This window comes from Rhinatrema bivittatum, chromosome 9 (assembly GCF_901001135.1).
Source record: "Rhinatrema bivittatum chromosome 9, aRhiBiv1.1, whole genome shotgun sequence".
Classification (NCBI taxonomy): Eukaryota; Metazoa; Chordata; class Amphibia; order Gymnophiona; family Rhinatrematidae; genus Rhinatrema; species Rhinatrema bivittatum.
The window spans coordinates 33,111,668-33,129,572 of record NC_042623.1 but is presented as its reverse complement, the minus strand read 5'-3'; the positions used below and the strand labels follow the sequence as shown (position 1 = coordinate 33,129,572).

The 17,905-nt window shown below is 46.3% G+C and overlaps 1 protein-coding gene across 5 annotated transcripts in view; it reads right to left on the bottom strand.

Moving 5' to 3' along the window:
- The window catches only part of PPP6R2 (protein phosphatase 6 regulatory subunit 2), a 399,948-nt gene that overhangs the window by 51,397 nt on the left and 330,646 nt on the right, over positions 1 to 17,905 (bottom strand). For all 5 annotated transcript variants that reach the window (XM_029615590.1, XM_029615589.1, XM_029615591.1 and 2 more), the window contains exon 22: positions 7,367 to 7,574. In XM_029615590.1, coding sequence (XP_029471450.1) covers positions 7,367 to 7,574 — 208 coding nt within the window. The remainder of the gene's footprint in view (positions 1 to 7,366; positions 7,575 to 17,905) is intronic.

The following is a 17,905-nucleotide window of genomic DNA, read 5'->3' as shown; positions in this document are numbered from 1 at the left end:
CTCGGAAACACGCCGTGCTGAGGCGATCGCTACCAAGAACGCCGTCTTAAGAGTAAGATCCTTAAGAGTCGCGCGTTTCAAAAGCTCAATAGGCGCCGTGCATAGGGAGGAGAGAACCCAGTTGAGGTTCCAAGCCGGACAAGGAAGACGCAAGGGAGGACGAAGGCGTTTGGCACCCCGGAGGAAGCGAGCAATGTCCGGGTGGAGCGCTAGGGACGTACCACGGACCGTACCCCGCAAACAACCGAGCGCTGCCACTTGAACCCGAAGGGAACTGCACGCCAAGGGAACTGCACGCCAGGCCTATGGCCAGACCAGCCTAGAGGAACGCCAGAATGTCGGAGACGGAAGCCGAAGTGGAGACCACCCCACGCTGCACGCACCAGTCCTCAAAGACCACCCAGACACGGACATATGCCAGACGGGGCCCTGAAGGAGCAGGCCCGCCATTCCGTGAAACCGAAGGGGCACCGTTACCGCCAGCTGGGCGAGGTCTGCGAACCACGGCCGGCGCGGCCACTCCGGTGCCACCAAGACTACCTTGGCCGGGTGCAATTCTATGCGCCGTAGAATCATGCCGATCATCGGCCACGGGGGAAACACGTAGAGCAGCACATCCGTCGGCCAGGGAAGCACCAACGCATCGACGCCTTCTGCCCCCCGTTCTCGACATTGACTGTAAAATCGTGGGGCCTTCGCGTTGTGCCACGTGGCCATCAGATCCATGTGGGGAACCCCCCACGTTTTGCAAATGAGCAGAAAGCTTCGTCCCCCAACTCCCACTCTCCGGGATCCAGACGATGACGGCTGAGAAACTCCGTCTGCACGTTGTCGACTCCCACAATGTGAGACGCTGCTATGTTGCTGAGATGTAGCTCCGACCAGGCCATCAAGCGCTGAGCCTCCTCCGCCACCTGGGGGCTCCTTGTCCCGCCCTGGCGGTTGATGTATGCCCTTGTGGTCGCAACACTCGAACTGCCTTCCCCCGCCGCAACGGCAGGAAGGCTTGCAGGGCCAGACGGACCACTCTGGTCTCTAGGCGATTGATAGACCACTGGGCTTGCGACACGGACCATAGGCCTTGGACCGAGCTCCCCAGGCAGACCGCTCCCCAACCGAAGAGGCTGGCATCTGTGGTCACCACTGTCCAGTTGGGCACCTGAAGAGAGACCCCGGATGACAGATGCTTGGGATCCAGCCACCAGGACACCTGGGATGTACCAGCAGGCTGGACCTCGCGTGTCCCTTGAGTGGAAGCGGTAGATGGACCTCGCGTGTCCCTTGAGTTGAAGCGGTAGATGGAATTCCTCCGAGACCGGCTTCCAGCGGGATAGTAAGGATGACTGTAATGGACGCAGATGAGCGAATGCCCCGGGAACCAGTGCCAGCGTTGAAGCCATAGACCCTAGAACCGTAAGGTAGTCGCAGACCCGCGGTTGGCGGAGAGACAATAAGCGACATACTTGAGCTTGCAGTTTGCACCTCCGTTCGTGTGACAGGAACACCTTGCCCTGCTTCGTGTCGAAAGAGCTCCCAGATATTCCAAGGTCCGCGCGGGTGTCAGATGACTCTTGCTGTAGTTGACCACCCATCCTAGGGACTGCAGAAGGTGGAGGACCCTGGCTACCGCCATCCGACACTGATCCTCGGACTTTGCCCGAATCAACCAATCGTCCGGGTAAGGATGGACCAGGAGACCTTCTCGGCGCAGCTGCGCCGCCACCACGACCATCACCTTCGAGAATGTACGTGGGGCCGTCGCGAGCCCGAACGGGAGCGCTCGGAACTGGTAATGCCGCCCTAGAACGCAGAACCTGAGGAAGTGTTGGAACGATGGAAGAATGCCTATGTGAAGATATGCCTCCGTGAGATCCCGGGAGGCTAGGAACTCGCCGGGCCTTACCGCAGCGATGACTGAACGAATCGCCTCCATTTTGAAGTGAGGAACCCGAAGGCATCGGTTCACCCCTTGAGATCCAGAATGGGTCTGGACGTGCCGTCTTTCCTTGGGACGATGCAGTAGATGGAGCAACGGCCCTTGCCGTGTTGGCTGACCGGGACTGGGGAAATAGCTTCCAAACCTTCTAAGCGTTGGATGGTGTCGAGCACCGCCGCCTTCTTCTCGGGAGCTTTGCAAGGCGAGACAAGGAACTTGGCCGCTGGGGTATGAGCAAAATCTAACGCGTAGCCGAGCCCTATGACCGTGAGGACCCACTGGTCCGACGTTACACCGGCCCATCTCTCGTAATGACATCAACCGTGCCCCGCCGTTGGGAACGGCATGCCGAGGCTGCGGCGAGAGATGGGCCGACCCCCTTTCATTGCGAAGACTTGGGCGCCGTGATTGCCAGAGCACCTCCTTGTCTACCGAAGCGCCTACCTCGAAGAGACTGTTGCTGCCACTGCGGAGTACGGGAGGAGGAAGACCTATACGAGCGCCCGGACGACCTTTGAGGACGCGACCTCCTGGGACCCCGAAAACGAGATCTGGCCGAAAAACGAGGACCTCGCCCAGGATCTATCCTCGGGAAGCTAGAAGGCCCTGTTTTCCCCCCGGGAAACATTAACTCGTCCAATTCCTTGCCAAACAGCAAATTCCCTTGAATGGTAGTGCCCTGAAATGAGCCTTGGAAGAACCATCCGCCGCCCAGTTGCGCAACCACAAAAATCGGCGTGCCGAGACAGCCGCTACCATGGACCTAGCCGACGTGAGCAGCAAATCGTGCAGCGCATCCGCGCCATATGCTATTGCAGCTTCCAAACGATCTGCCTGCGCTGCCTCGTCTGCGGATAAATCCACATTGGCTTGAAGAACCTGGGCCCAGCGCAGACTGGCCCGCATAGCGAAATTCGTGCAGATGGCGGCCTGCACTCCCAGCGCGGAAACCTCGAAATCTTCTTGAGCTGCACTTCCAGCTTCCTGTCCTGAAGGTCCTTGAGAGCTGCCGCGTCCGTGACCGGAATGGTAGATCTCTTTGTTACCGCGGAGACCGCTGAGTCCACCTTGGGGAATATGAGAAGGTCCAGCGCATCCTCCGGAAGCGGGTACAGCTTGTCCATGGCCTTACTGACCTTCAGACCTAACTCCGGGGTGTCCCATTCCCGGGACAGAATATTCGTCGAGGAGAAATGAAACGGGAAAGCCACTGCCGGACCCGAGAGACCTAACAGGACCGGATCCATGTTTGCTTCCTGACGGACTACCACCGGAGGAGCTTCTATTCCCAGCTCCTGGAGAATGGCCGGAATTAAGGGTGGCAGTTCCTCCCTGCAGAAGAGCCGGACCACCTTGGGATCATCACCTTCCACTGCTTGGGATCCCTTTCCGGCGCCTGGCTGAGCGGATTCGTCCGTCCCATCTCCGTCGGCCCCTTTCAGGGGCTTCTCTGGGGAATCAGAGTCCACCCCAGGGGGGGAATCGGCTTCCCGTGGGACGCCACGAGGAAGCCGCGTACTTTGGGAAGGGCCCTGGGACCCCTCCGCAGCGCCCTTAGGATTGCATGACGTCTTCCCTGGGGGGGGCCTTGCGGGGTCCCCCCCGGCCGCGCTTACTGCGCTTACACTTTAGGACTTTGCGCAACAACAGCGCCAAATCCTCCGAACAGGACCCCGAGGCTGAAGAATCATTCTCTGAAACCCCCGGGGACCAAGGGTCCCCCGAGGGGACCCCCCCTGTATCAATCTGCTGAGGAGAAAGCGCTGGAGGCAGGCCCGAGGCTCCTGTCGTTTCCCGCGCCATTTCACGGTCCGAGGCCAAAATGGCCGCCACTCCCGCGCTCAGTGGGAAAAAGTCTTGGGGCCGCTCTGCCGAGCCCCCCCCCTGCGCGGCGGCGATCGTGCACTGCGGGATCGAGCCCCCCGAGGTGCCTCGGATGACCCCTCTCTGCCCGGGAAGCAGGCCGCACACAGAGTACCGCGCTAAAGCCGCGCGCGCGCCGAGCCGCAGGCCCTACAGGCCGAGCCACGAGGCATGCCGACGAGCCGCGGCGAAGAGCGCAACGGGAGAAAAATTAAATTTAGCGAAACCGGCCCCCCCCCCGGCCTCCCCCCTGCCAGCGGCGCCCCCCCCCGGAGACCCCACGGAGCGGCGACGCAAAGCAGCAGAGAGCTGAAGCCAGAGAGAACCGAAAACAAAAGTAAAACATTTTTTTTTTTTTTTTTTTTTTTTTTACAAACAACGCTTGTCGCTGTCCACGGTCCTGGAGCCCTAGTCCAGCAGGGGTGAGTGAACCGGGCTCCCCGGTGTCACCCCTGACGCTGCTACTGGGAAAGCCGGGTCCTCGACCCTAGCAGCGGCCTCAACCAGGGGGGGGTAGTCCCCTCAGGACCTCACAACCCCCCTGGGAGACAGGGCGGACAGGACCTCAGGGACAATTTAACAAAAATCAAAATCCCAATTAAACACACTAAAACTGGCCTAAAACCAAGAAAAGAAAGAACCGACCCTGACGGAGTACCAGAACCAGGGCAGGAAGGAGCTGTGACCTGACCTGCACCACCTACTGGAGACAGAGTAAGACTGAGGGGCTGTGACTGGCACAGGGGCATATATGCTCCGCCCACAAGTTTTAGTCTGTCTCCATCTACTGGTGCGGAGTCACAACCCAGGTGTCCTGGACTGATCCTGGTACGTACAGGGAACGCAAAATAGAGCCTTTCCATAAGAGGACCAAAGATGTGGAATAAAATTACTAATGATTTGAGGAAAATGAGGATTTACATTTTTTAGGAAATCTTAAAAAAAAAATTTTTTAAACAAGCACAAGCAGTATAATTTTAAATTATCTTAAAAATTGTTTGTTTGTGATATGAGAAAAGATTATGAATGTTTAATGTTGTAAGCCACACAGATCAATGGGTTTGAATGTTGTGGATTATAAATGTAACAAATTAATTAATTAATTGAAGTAAAAATGTTATAATAAAAAGGCACACAAAATATAAAATATAAATTATAAATACAATTTAATATGGTCCTTAAAGCACAAAAAACAAACATGTCTCATATTAAAAGACTCATATGCATAACATATTCAAAGGCCCAACATAGCCAAGTTTAGGCTTGCTGCCTGCATCACGGATACAGCCAGATAAAGTATGAACAGCAGTTTAGATGTTTAAAAGTGCAGGAAAATAAAATAAAAAATACCTTCCTGTTTTGGTAATCTGTGGACCCGTGTTTCACAGACCAGCCTCACATGTGATGTTAGAGGTAATCATTCCCTTGTCTTAGGGGTCCCAAATGTTGGACATTAGTGTGTTCTCAGCTGCCTCTGTACAGGGGCATGCAGCCACGCTCTGTCCCCATGTTGAGTGTGTATGCCTATACTTTCTGTTTGCTGTTAAAGACTGAATTTAGGCCTATGTATCTGAAGAGAGGCCAAAGCGTGACTGCATGACCCTATACAGAAGCAGCTGCTGCTAATACACCAATGTCCAACTTCTGGCGCACTGCTGCCACTTTCCTACGAAAAGGAAATGCGATTGCCTCTAACCTCTCATGAGAGACTTGTCTATGAAACACAGGAAGCTGTCTTTATTTTATCCTCCTCCTCTCTGAACATATAAGGCACTTTTTAAAGAACATCACAAAGTTCATACATTATCTGGTTGCATCCCTGATGCAGACGGCAAGCCAAAATATGGCCATGTTGGGTCTCTGATTATGTTACATATGTAAACTATGATACATATGGGTTTTTTGTGATTTAAGGACCATATTTCTTATATTAAAACTAAACATTTCTATTTTGTGTGCCTTTTTATTATTGTATTTTTACTTTTAACAACTTAATTACTATTTTTATATTTTATTCATATTATAGCCTATATTTATTTTATGTCGTATTAGATTTTTATAGTGTATAATTTATATCATTCAATCTACTTATCTACTTCCTCTTCATAATCTCACATGCACACTTTGACCAGAGCTACAGGCTTCCATGCCACTGACTTCTTGGTTGCCTCCCTGATCAGTCTTCTTCTTCTTTTAGGATTTAGGCAGGGTCTTGGCAGTGCCATACATCCACTTCTTAATAATTGTCTTGACTATTCAAGACTTTGCAATTCTTTAATACCTATCTGCAGATCTAAGCCATTCCACAACTCCACAAAGTCAATTGGGCAGAACAGATATGCCCTATAGTCCTGAACGGCCATCAAATTCTGTTTCTAGGTTCTGAATGACGAAAGGTTAGAAAATGCTGCGTGCTGACTCTTCACTACCCATATTATGATTTAATTGTTTACATTCCAACTGAGATTTAATGGTTGTAAACACAAATCAGAGGCCCTTCTCATCTTGCACACAGGAAAAGTTGTAGTGCATGTTAAAAGCCTTTGCAGCTGGTTGTTCAGGGAGAAACGCTAAGGACTGATATGTGCTCATCCACAGTGCAAGTCTGATTTATGCTGAAGCATCAATGGGGAACAAACTGCTGCACAACTCATGACATTTTGACTAAGAAAAAATGAAAAATATAAAATAGCTGCAACTGCAAGGCAGTTTTATTTGTAGTGACAACATTATAGACTACTGTAATTATGTATGTGAAAGATAGAGCAGGGGAACACTCTACCAGTAACAGAGTGTCAAGTTATTAAGCTATTCTACCACCTTTATTTGAAAGTAAAATGATGCCCAAAAATTGCAGGAATACTATCCCTAGGGAATACTACCACCAGCACTTCTAGTTCACCTGTCCCAGTTCCAGTAAACAGCTATCATTCAGACAGCTTTAAGATAGCTCTTCTGGGGACACTTAATTCCAACTTTGGTTCTTTTGTTATCAATGTGGGCAGCCTCATAAGGAAGGTAAGAGCGAGCATAAGTCTGGTATGAGATGGAGGGAGGTAAGAAGTGAGATGAGGGTTTGTGTGAGGGAGGCAAAAAATAGTAAGAGGAAGATGCATGACAGGAACCTAACAGTGAACAAGAAACTGTCATGTGAAAGAGGCGAAAGCTAGAGGAGGCTGCATGCAGAGCAAGATGGGAGGGAATGGTGAAGTGCAGTGAGAGGATGGTACCTACAAGCAGGTAAGAGGCTGTAAGAAAGGGTGCAATGGAATTAGGCTTTCTTCTTCAGCTCCACTCCATGTCTGCCTTTCTTTTCCAAGTCCTGCTCTCATGTCTGTCTCTCTTCTTTCCCTTATAGCCCTATATCCATATCTCTCTTCTTTCCTTGAATCCTGCTTCCAAGTCTTTCTCTTCAACTATCCTTTGAGTTCTACTCTCAGCCCTGCTCCCATCTCTCTCTCTTGGGTTCAATTTCCAGGTTTGCTTCATCCCAAGGCACACAGCTGACAGACAGGTCTGTCTAGTCCCAGTATCTCTTACCCCTCCCTCTGATTATTCCTTTCGCACCTGGTAAAAACCGCTTTCTCATTCTTGGCATCCATGGTGAGTTTGATAGTTTCATGGCCTGCACCCGTACTGATGGTTTCCGTAACAATGTCAGTTTTCTCTCCTTCATCCTCACTGTCGGAGCCACCAGAGGAACTGCTATCTGATGCCACCAGGGGGGCCTTTCTTGCTACGCACACGTTCCAAACACAAGGCGAGGCTGTACTGGCTGTAAGGAAGAGGGGAAAGAAATCAGGATATCAGCAACACTTGGAATACATATATCAAGAGGAAGGGGCACTATCTGGGCGATAACATCTGCTGCAAACCTCAACAGGAGACCCAATAGGCATAGCATAATTACTGGGTGAAGCAAAGCTGCTTACCTGTAATGGGGGTTCTCCATGGACACTAGGATAAATCAGACATAACCAGTGGGTGACATCATTCAATGGTGCCGACACGGACCCAACTTTCAGAGCATGCACAGGAGTTCCTATGCACAATTACTGCCATGTGAGCTCCTCAATTTCTTGCAGAGCTTAAGCATAACATGAGTATCTGACGCTCCAGGGAGGTAGGTGGGTAATATACATCCAGGTGATTTATCCCGTCTTTGGAAAACCACTGCTACAGGAAAGCAAATTTGCTTTCTATCGACAAGCAAGATTAAATCAGACATTACCAGTGGGGAATCTCAAGTAGAGGGTTGCCTTGTGGAGAAAGCAACTAACAGACAACTCAGAACCCCCAAGTGGTAAGTGGACTATTAGATGAACATATTGTGAAGAACTGCTTGCCCAAAAGAACAATCTCTTCAGGACATACTATCCAGACAGTAGTGGGTCATGAAGATATAAACGGATGACCTAGTAGCAGCTTTGCAGGTATCTTCAATGGAAGTGGCCCTCAGATGAGCCACTGAAGTCACCATCACCCATATCAGACTCCATAAACTGTGATTCGGCCAGAACATAGCCATGTACTATACAACTCATCAGCCAATTAAATAGAACTAATTTGGCTACTGCTCTTCTTAACCTGTTGGGAATCAGAGAAGCGTGACGGTGAGGTTGAGTCTTCTTGAAGAAATATTTTAGGGCTCTCTTACAGTTGAAGAAGAGAAGAGTCCATTCCCCTTTGTGCGCATGTTTGGGAAAAATGTAGGCTGCAAGACTGATTGTCTGAAAGGCAGATATCCTAAATATCTTCCAAAAGTGATAAGTGAGAACAACAACTTTGTTATGAAAAAAAAGCAACTCTGTTTACTTGTAAACAGGGTTCTCCTTAGATAGTAGGATGAATTAGCCATTACGCATTAGTGACATCAGTTGGCACCAACTCAGACTAGTTCTTAGAGTTCAGTACTTTACTGAGCATGCATGAGAGTTCCTGTGTGTGAAAACTAATTAGTGAGCCCTCAGTCTCTTCCAGAGCTAGAGCTTAAGCTTCAGTTTCAGCTAAGTAGTCTGCTTGCCAGGGAGGCAGGTGGGTATTAAAAATTGTAATTCATCCTCCTGTTAATGGAGAATCCTGTTTATAGGTAAGCAAACTTGCTTTCCTCGGGCAAGAATTAGCTATTACACGTAGAGAGTCCCAAACTGAGGGTTGTACAGGGGTAGCACTTACTAAGGACAACCTAACCCCACCTGGTGGAGAGTAGACTACAGGTGAACAGGCTGTGCAGAACTGTTTGTCCATAGTTACTGTCTCCTCTGGACATGCTGCCCAGACAGAAGTGGGACATGAAGGTGTGAACACAGGACCAAGTAGCAGCTTTGTCTTCAACAGAAGCGGTCCTGAGAGGAGCAACAGAAGTCACATAACTAACTTGATGGGATAGGCAACTTTGGTCCTGGAGGGCCACAAACAGATCAATTTTTCAGGATGTCTTCAGTGAATACGCATGAAATATATCTGCACTGAACTCCGCACTGAGCCCTGCCAGTACAAATTTAGGAAAAAGCTAAAGACCTGGCTCTTTAAGGAGGCATTCCCAGCATAGGTCTTCCAGCTCCTCCTTTCGATCACTCCACCATGTTATTATTATGTTAATTATTTTGTTATCATTAAGTTAACTTCTATTATGTTATTATTATGTTTATTATTATTCTACCTCCATTAGATAATTTTATATTTCATGTTATTTGCATCCATTGAACTATCTACTCGTTATGCCTTTTGCCTTGTTAATCCCACTCATCGTTGCTGCTCCCCTCCCTCCTCTGTTCACTGTATTTCTCTTAGTTCCCTGTAAACCGATATGATGTACCCACAAATGTCAGTAGAAATAAACCAAACTCCATTCTCTGCAAGTCCAGTATAGGTCTTAATCCCCCTGACTTCTTGTTGGATCAGGCAATACTTGGATTAAAATCCCTAGCCTCACTCCTGAGGAGGGATCAGGTTGACTGCCTTCAGCTGAAGAAATGACTCCTTCCAGATGCAGTTAAGTGAGCTAAGAAGGGTCGAAGATAAAGACTGAAGATAATTGGGCCAGAGAAGGATGAGAGAAACACAAGTAGTAGCCATATGCCACAATTTTCAGGGCCCATCACTCTTTGGTGATATGGAGTCATTCTGGGAGGAAGGACTGATCCCTTCCCCCCACTGGAGGAAGGAGATACTCTACTTTCTAAATGGGTTTCTCCAATGGAGAACAGGTTGTCTGTGACCCTCTGATCTAATAACTATTCGTACAGCTGAAGGAGTCTGCTGGGCCAGTTCACAAGCATATTTTGGATGCTAGGGAGATAAGCCACCTGAATATAAAGCTGTGATGACAGGACCACGACCAGATCCATAGGACCTTTTTTACAGAGGGTATATGAGCCTGTGCCTCTTTGCTCATATATGTAAAACATGACTATTTGATTGCACAAGACTCTTATCCAAAAGCACGTGGGAGAATGCTCTTAAAGCAAATCAAATGGCCCATAACTCCAGCAGGTTGATCTGTAAATGACTTTCCACTCTGGACCACACTCTTGGGTCCATGAAGCACCAGTGTGCGCTCCCCAAACTCTGGTAGAAGCATTGGTAGACAGCATAACTTGATGTACTGGGATTCTCAATGGAAATTCTAGGGCAAGAACCTCTAGCTTCATCCCCTCTTTAGAGATGTCCACATCTTAGGAGACATGGATAGCTGATGAGTCAGAGGTTGAAACAATTGATCCCACTAATCCTCGAGGACCCACTGAAGGTCATGCATGTGAAAGAGCTAAAAGAAGGGGGGGAAGTGAAGTCATCCCTATAGCATGGTTGCATAAGATGATAGCTCTTCTCCCATCCATCCTAATTTCAGCTTTATCGGTGCAATCAGGGCTAATTTTTACTTCTGGAGAGAGTTAGAGGTTGGTGGATACCACTGTAATGACAACTAGGAAGAAATCGCTGGATTTGAAAACTTTTTCGTACGAACCTGGAGGTTCATGTTTTGTGGCCTTGAGCGAGGAACCCGGCAGGGAGACCACGAAATGGCGGATGGGCCCCTGCAGCCAGATTCGGAGGGCAAAAATGCCGACAACGCTGGAACGGAGGTAGGAAGGCTGGGAAATACGTCGGAACCAATTAAAGATGACTTTAAGCAGTGGTTTATGGAAATTCAAAAAGATATAAAATCTATCAAAACGGATATGCAGGAGGCGTTGACTGAGTTCCGCTCCGAGTTGGGGGATTATCGCCGGCGGGTTGAAGATGTGGAAAACAGTTGAGGGGCAAGTTGTGGAAGTCTCACACATCCGCAAAGATCTTACTGATTTGCAAACAGCTAATGAAGAGATATTGCTTAAAATGGAAGACCTTGAAAACAGATCAAGGCGCGCCAACAGAGTTCGGGGAGTACCTGAAACACATGCATATGCAAATGTGGAACTGGTAGCTCAAAAAATCTGCCGGGCAGTGCTAAATGAATGGTCTGATCAACGTGAATTTCTTGAGGGCGAAATTGTACTGGATCGAGTACACAGAGCATTGCGAACCACAAGAATGAACACCCCCAGAGACATTATCGCCTGTATACATAGCTGCTATATGAAAGATGCAATTATGCAGCACGCTCGCAAGATGGGCACCATCACTTGGGAAGGACAGAGTATTGCTATATATAAGGATCTGGCGGCGGCTACGTTACAAAAAAGGGGAGACTTTCAACCAGTGACTGCGTTTCTCAGACGGGAAAATCTGCGGTATAGATGACTGTATCCGACCGGCTTAGCTTTCACCAAGGATGGCAGCACACACTACATCAAGATGGCGTCAGAGGCAACCTCAGTTCTGGCGGGTGCAGGTCTGGTTCTCCCAGAGGCTGGAATCGATGTCCAAAAATTTGCAGGAGCAGAACGCCCACGATGGCAGTGGGTGGGGTGATCCAGACTGCGACGTAAATCCAACGAGCACAGCGGGTTTCCAGAGGGCGTGGAGTGAACAGATAACGCTTGACGTTGGAATACTTTTGCCCATGCTATTTTCAATGGTCCAATATGGCCATTTCTGACTTTTTCAGGCAGGATTAGCAGTTCTGTTTTGGGAATTCACTTGCCACATGCCTTGAGCTTGAGAATTCTGAAGGCTTATACTAATCTATATAGCCGATGTTATATGTTATGAGTATTTCAGGTTGGAGGGATGATGGGGGGGAATTTCACTTCTACCTCAAGGGTTCCCTGCCGATGCAACGGTGGTATTCATGGGGGAGGAGGTAGGAGGGGATGGGAGAGATGGATGGGGGGGGGAGGGGTTAGAGGCTAAAGGAGACTGAGGAGAACTGGATATTGGTCACAGTGGTGGATTGTATATGGCATTTGGGTTAGGTTTTTCAGATCCAAGGCAACACCTTAAGAGTTACAGTATAAATAGAGTTCAGTCTTCAACCATTTCAGATCCAAGCATGAAGTAAATGTGAGACATACCAGTGCTTCCCAACCCTTTCCTGAAAGCACAACTACCCAGTCAGGTTTTCAGGATATCCACAATGAACATGCATGAGAGATTTGCATCCACTGGGACTCCACAGCATGCAATTTGTAACTTATCATTAAAATCATCCATTATACCTGAAGACTGGAGGATAGCAAATGTAACCCCAATATTTAAAAAGGGCTCCAGGGGCAATCTGGGAAACTACAGACCGGTTAGCCTGACTTCAGTGCCAGGAAAAATAGTGGAAATTGTTCTAAACATCAAAATCACAGAACATATAGAAAGACATGGTTTAATGGAACAAAGTCAGCATGGCTTTACCTAAGGCAAGTCTTGCCTCACAAATCTGCTTCACTTTTCTAAAGGAGTTAATAAAAGGCGTTTGACAAATTTCCTCATGAGAGGCTTCTAGGAAAAGTAAAAAGTCATGGGATAGGTGGTGATGTCCTTTCATGGATTGCAAACTGGCTAAAAGACAGGAAATAGAGAGTAGGATTAAATGGACAATTTTCTCAGTGGAAGGGAGTGGGCAGTGGAGTGCGTCAGGGATCGGTATTGGCCCCTTACTTTTCAATATATTTATAAATGATCTGGAAAGAAATACGACGAGTGAGATAATCAAATTTGCAGATGATACAAAATTATTCAGAGTAGTTAAGTCACAAGCAGATTGTGATAAATTGCAGGAAGACCTGGTGAGACTGGAAAATTGGGCATCAATATCGCAGATGAAATTTAATGTGGTTAAGTGCAAGGTGATGCATATAGGGAAAAATAACCCATGCTATAGTTACACAATGTTAGGTTCCATATTAGGTGCTACCACCCAAGAAAGAGATCTAGGCGTCATAGTGGATAACACATTGAAATCGTCGGTTCAGTGTGCTGCGGCAATCAAAAAAGCAAACAGAATGTTGGGAATTATTAGAAAAGGAATGATGAATAAAACGGAAAATGTCATAATGCCTCTGTATCGCTCCAAGGTGAGACCGCACCTTGAATACTGTGTACAATCCTGGTCAGGAGAAATTCCATCATTTTCTCTCTGGTCTTCAGGAAGCAAGGAGGTAAAGAAATTCCTCACCATCTTGGACACCTGAGGGGCCCTTTTGTACAGGAGTACACAGGAAAGCATGCTCTTCTGATACCTATATGGGCTCATCCTTTTTTGAAACCGCAGTAGCCGGGGGCACCAAAGAGGAGTTTGTTGGAGCAGACACTTGGGCCTGGGACACACACAGCAAAGACGCACTCCGCACTGGCTGCACAAATGCATTCCCACTGACTGGAGTTTGGACAAACTGTAGGAGATACCAGAAGTTTCACTATTATACAGCAAAATATGAATCCTTACTTTAAGATGGACACTTGTCCTGTATTTAGCAGAAATATGTAGATGATGAACTTTGGCCAGAATAGCAAGACGTGACTAAATTATCTGATCTGCTTGTTTAACTGGGCCTCTCTGAAGAATAGCAACTTCTCTCTGTAAACACCGACCTAAGACAATGCAGATCAGGTGTCTATGTGTAAGGGTAGTTCCAAGACCTGCAGCAGAGTTCAGATCTACCTGGAAACAGGATACACCAATCCTGAAAGGCAGACTTCTCAGACAGAACAGCTCATTGTTGAACTCTGGCACACAGCAAAATCAGTTCCCTGGTCAAGATGTCACAAGACCCAAGATAAATGTGCCTTGGTCAGGAGCTGTCATGTCACAGAGGAAGGTCCAGCAGTCTGAAGTGAAGAAGAAACAACATTTTGTGGTCCTGTTTGACTATACATGAGCACTTGCATATACATATCCTGACTTTTAAAAACAGCATATAAAACAGGCTCAGGACGGTGGCAGTGAAGATGATGCATTAACACCACCAGAACATGACACCCAAGCCATAACTCTCGGCCCCTTCCTACAGCCCAGTGGACAAACTTCAGCATACCGGAGGTCACTGCATGAAAGTCTCCTACCTGCTGCCAAAAAGCCCAAGGCGAACTTGTCTTTTCTTTTCCAGGGATCTGATAAGTTCTTGTGGCCCAGCCAGCAATGGAGCCACCGATGTGGGCCTCCATCACAACAGTGTCCTGAATTTCAGTTTTCTCACAGCAGTCTACAGTGGTGAGGCTGATAATAACCTTCTTTAGTTATGGGAATAGTTAGCTAAGTTTATTAATAACATCCTAAGCAGGTCAAGGTTATTTTGACATATATTGCTCTGAGTTTACCTATAAATGCTAAACTTTATTCATTATTAGTATATGCTGTGTTAAGAATTGTAGTATAAGTTTTTTACCTAAGTGGAATAAGTTGTGTGTATTATTCTGAGTAGCAAGTCTGATATGTCTGAGAATAATGGTCTAATTCTGAGATAAATAGTTGTCCTTTCCTGGTGTTTTCAGATTGCAAATAAAGGTAAATAAGTGGTAATTTTCAGTACCACTGCTACTCACCAGAGACAGAAAAGGAGAGAGAGAGAAGAGGGAGGAAAACAGGCTGTAACCCACAGGCTACAGGATACTCATATTCTTTACAGAATCATATTCATCAGCAAAGCTTTTTCTTGCCAAGGCCATAATCTGAATTGTTGATGGCTGCTTTTCTCTCAATATTAGATGCTCCATGCCAATGCTCTCTATGCTGAGAAAACTGGCTGCACCCTGGTTGGTGCATTCTTTGCCAAGGCTGCTGAAGGTACCCGGCACAGTGCTGAAGTTCGAACATCTAAGAACAAGCTACCTGGTACCTTGGAAGCTCTCCGTATCATGGAGGACAACATCAGCTACACAGAAGAGCCCCTCATTGAGCAGACTGAAGGCAGCCTTCTGGACATTGAGTTGGGGCCTGCTTCAGTGGAGCCCTGAGCTTATGGTGCTGCCTTTGGCATCAAAGGAGACAACCTCCAGAGAAGATCCTACACATTGCTTAGGTGCTCGTTTTAGGACCTTAGGCTTCTCTGCATCAGTGCCGAGTATGTCGACCTCTCACCTGTTGCAGATCTGTGAGACAGCGTCAATGGGTGAAGACTTTCTAAGAGATTTATGGAAAGAAGGGGAGACAGACTACAGAGAAGCTATACTGCCCATCCTTGCGCCAAGGCTTCGAAGCTTTACCTATCCCACCTTCCACAGGTTTCTATCTTCCAGCAGTGGGTCTGAATGCCCACAGAAACATTCTGCTACAGCCAGGTACATCATTGTCTGGACTGAAGCAGCAGATGGCATGGGTGTTTGTGATGGATACACTGCACCTACACTCGCAGGTCTTGAACTTGCTAACCGAGGGTTTCTTCGATTTACATGTCTCCATTTTGATATACTTTTTTCTTTTAAAGATAGAACTTAAAAGTTCTGAGGGGCTACTGAGGCAGCAGCACAAAAAGAAAAATTTGCAAATTAAAAATAAATAACAAAAATATCAAGTGAGGGAGGGAACTCGTCTGTGTGGCAGCTCGGACAAAGAAAGACTGAGGGGCTCACAAGGCAGTAGCCAAGGGATGGAATTCCCACACATGCTCAGAAAGACGTCTGAGCTCTGAGAGCTGGGTCTGTGTTGGATGAAGTCACCTACTGGTTATGGCAGATTTAATCATTCCTTGAACAACCTGTGTTCAGGTTACATTGTTACAGTTAATCTTATTATGTTACCTTGTTTGATATCTGTTTATACTATACCATCTCCTTTTATACTATGAGGACATGTTATATATTTATACTATGATCTCATCTTATTCTATTCCATCTTAGTTAACCACCAGCTCTGCCAGTTTACAGTATTGCGTTTCTATATTTCTTCTCTTGTACTGCGTTATTCCAATTGTAAACCGGAGTGAAGGCATCTAGCTAAACTTCGGTATATAAAAACGACTAACTAACTAACTAACTAAATAAATAAATAAATAAATAATCCTGCTTGTCAATGGAGGATCTAGGCTAACAAATGCCCAATCAATCTGCTTTTTCCCTTCAATACTAAAGAAGGTAGTTGTGACTATTTCAAGACAACTAGAATTTTCTACCTTTACAAAGAACGATTTGTCATTTTTTTGTTTTTCATTGGCAGCTCAAGGCAAGTTACAATCAGGTACAGTAGGGTATTTCCCTGTTTCCAGATGGGCTTACAATCTATGGGCCGGAGGTAATAAGATGTGCTGGGCTGTGCACACAGTTTTACCTATGAATTCATGTGCACAGATTCTACTCCTATTGTATCAAGGGTGCAAAGAAAGTGTGCATAAACCTGTGGTTAAAACATGAGTACTAATTAGCGCTCCTCCATTTAAATATGATAATGAAGGCATTAATTATTATTTTCTGATGAAATAAGATGAGTAAATTTAATGCAGTGTTTCTTAATGCTAGAAATGTAACTCCTGGTCAGAGATGGAATAAAGTTGCTTGGGCTAATGTTAATCTCTGGAGTTGATGTGGGGAGTCCTGTACTAAGAATTTATGTGCCATAAAACAATTTGTTCACAAATCAAGTTTTCTGTGCATAAAGCTTGTTTTATGCACATAAAAACTGTTTTGTGGACAGATTGTATTCTCAGAAGACAAAATTTGTGCACACAAAACATGCTTTCTATGTAGAAAACATGCACACTAAGCATGTCTTCTGCAACACATTTTCGGGGTAATATGCTTATATATATATATATATATAAACTTCTAATGCAATAGCATACCACTAACTTATGGCATTAGGAGTTAAACTTTTTTTTTTATAAAGAGTGCATTTAGAAACACACAGCTTATTAGATTAGCCCCTAAGTTTGTACCTGAAGCAAAAAAGTGTGAAGCAACTTGACTAGAGTCACAAGGAACATCAGTGGAAGAAGTGGGATTTGAACCCTAGCTCCCCTGATTGTCATCCTACTGCTCTAATACTAGGCTGCTACTCCAGTAATATTGGCCCCTTTGTATTTTCTTCCACTTTCCCATGTGCTTGTGTGATGATCACTCTGTCTCAAGGACATCATCCTGTGAGTGAACAGAGTTGAAAAAACTATTTGACCCACAATAAATTAAAATAAAAATACTTTGAAGGTTTAATTGTCAAACATGTTGACCAGAAACTGAGAACTGAACGAGTAGGGGCATTTCTGTACTAGCTTGCTCTCAAAATTCATAACCTGTACTACACTTCTTCTAAACTTCATCTTCAGAGCTAATTGGGTAACAGTTTTACTGTATATATACCTGAATTGTTAACTAGTAGGTTTTTTTTTTAACTAATTTAATATCTACAGTGATTACAACATGAAATGTATATGTACTGTCATTGTTTAATACTCCATATAGTTTTGTTCTTATTTTGACTTACTTCAAGCCTGCATATTTCGATTCTAACTTGAAAATGGTCACCTTTATCAAATCTGATAGCAACTGGTGTTTGCTAAATTTGCAGTCTGAGTATATATAATTTATTCCATTTTTGACAGCATTTAAATTGAGGGTCTAGAGCCCAATCAAAAACTCCAGTTGTGGCAGCAGCATGTGTGTGGCTTAAGGTCCTCTGGGAGAAAGCAAATCCAACCAGAAGTCCTATAAAAAACCCTCACTTATAGATAAGTCTGTTTCTTTGCTCAGGGGTGTTACCACATTACCGTTCCCTGGTTGTGACAAATGCAAAGCAAAGAA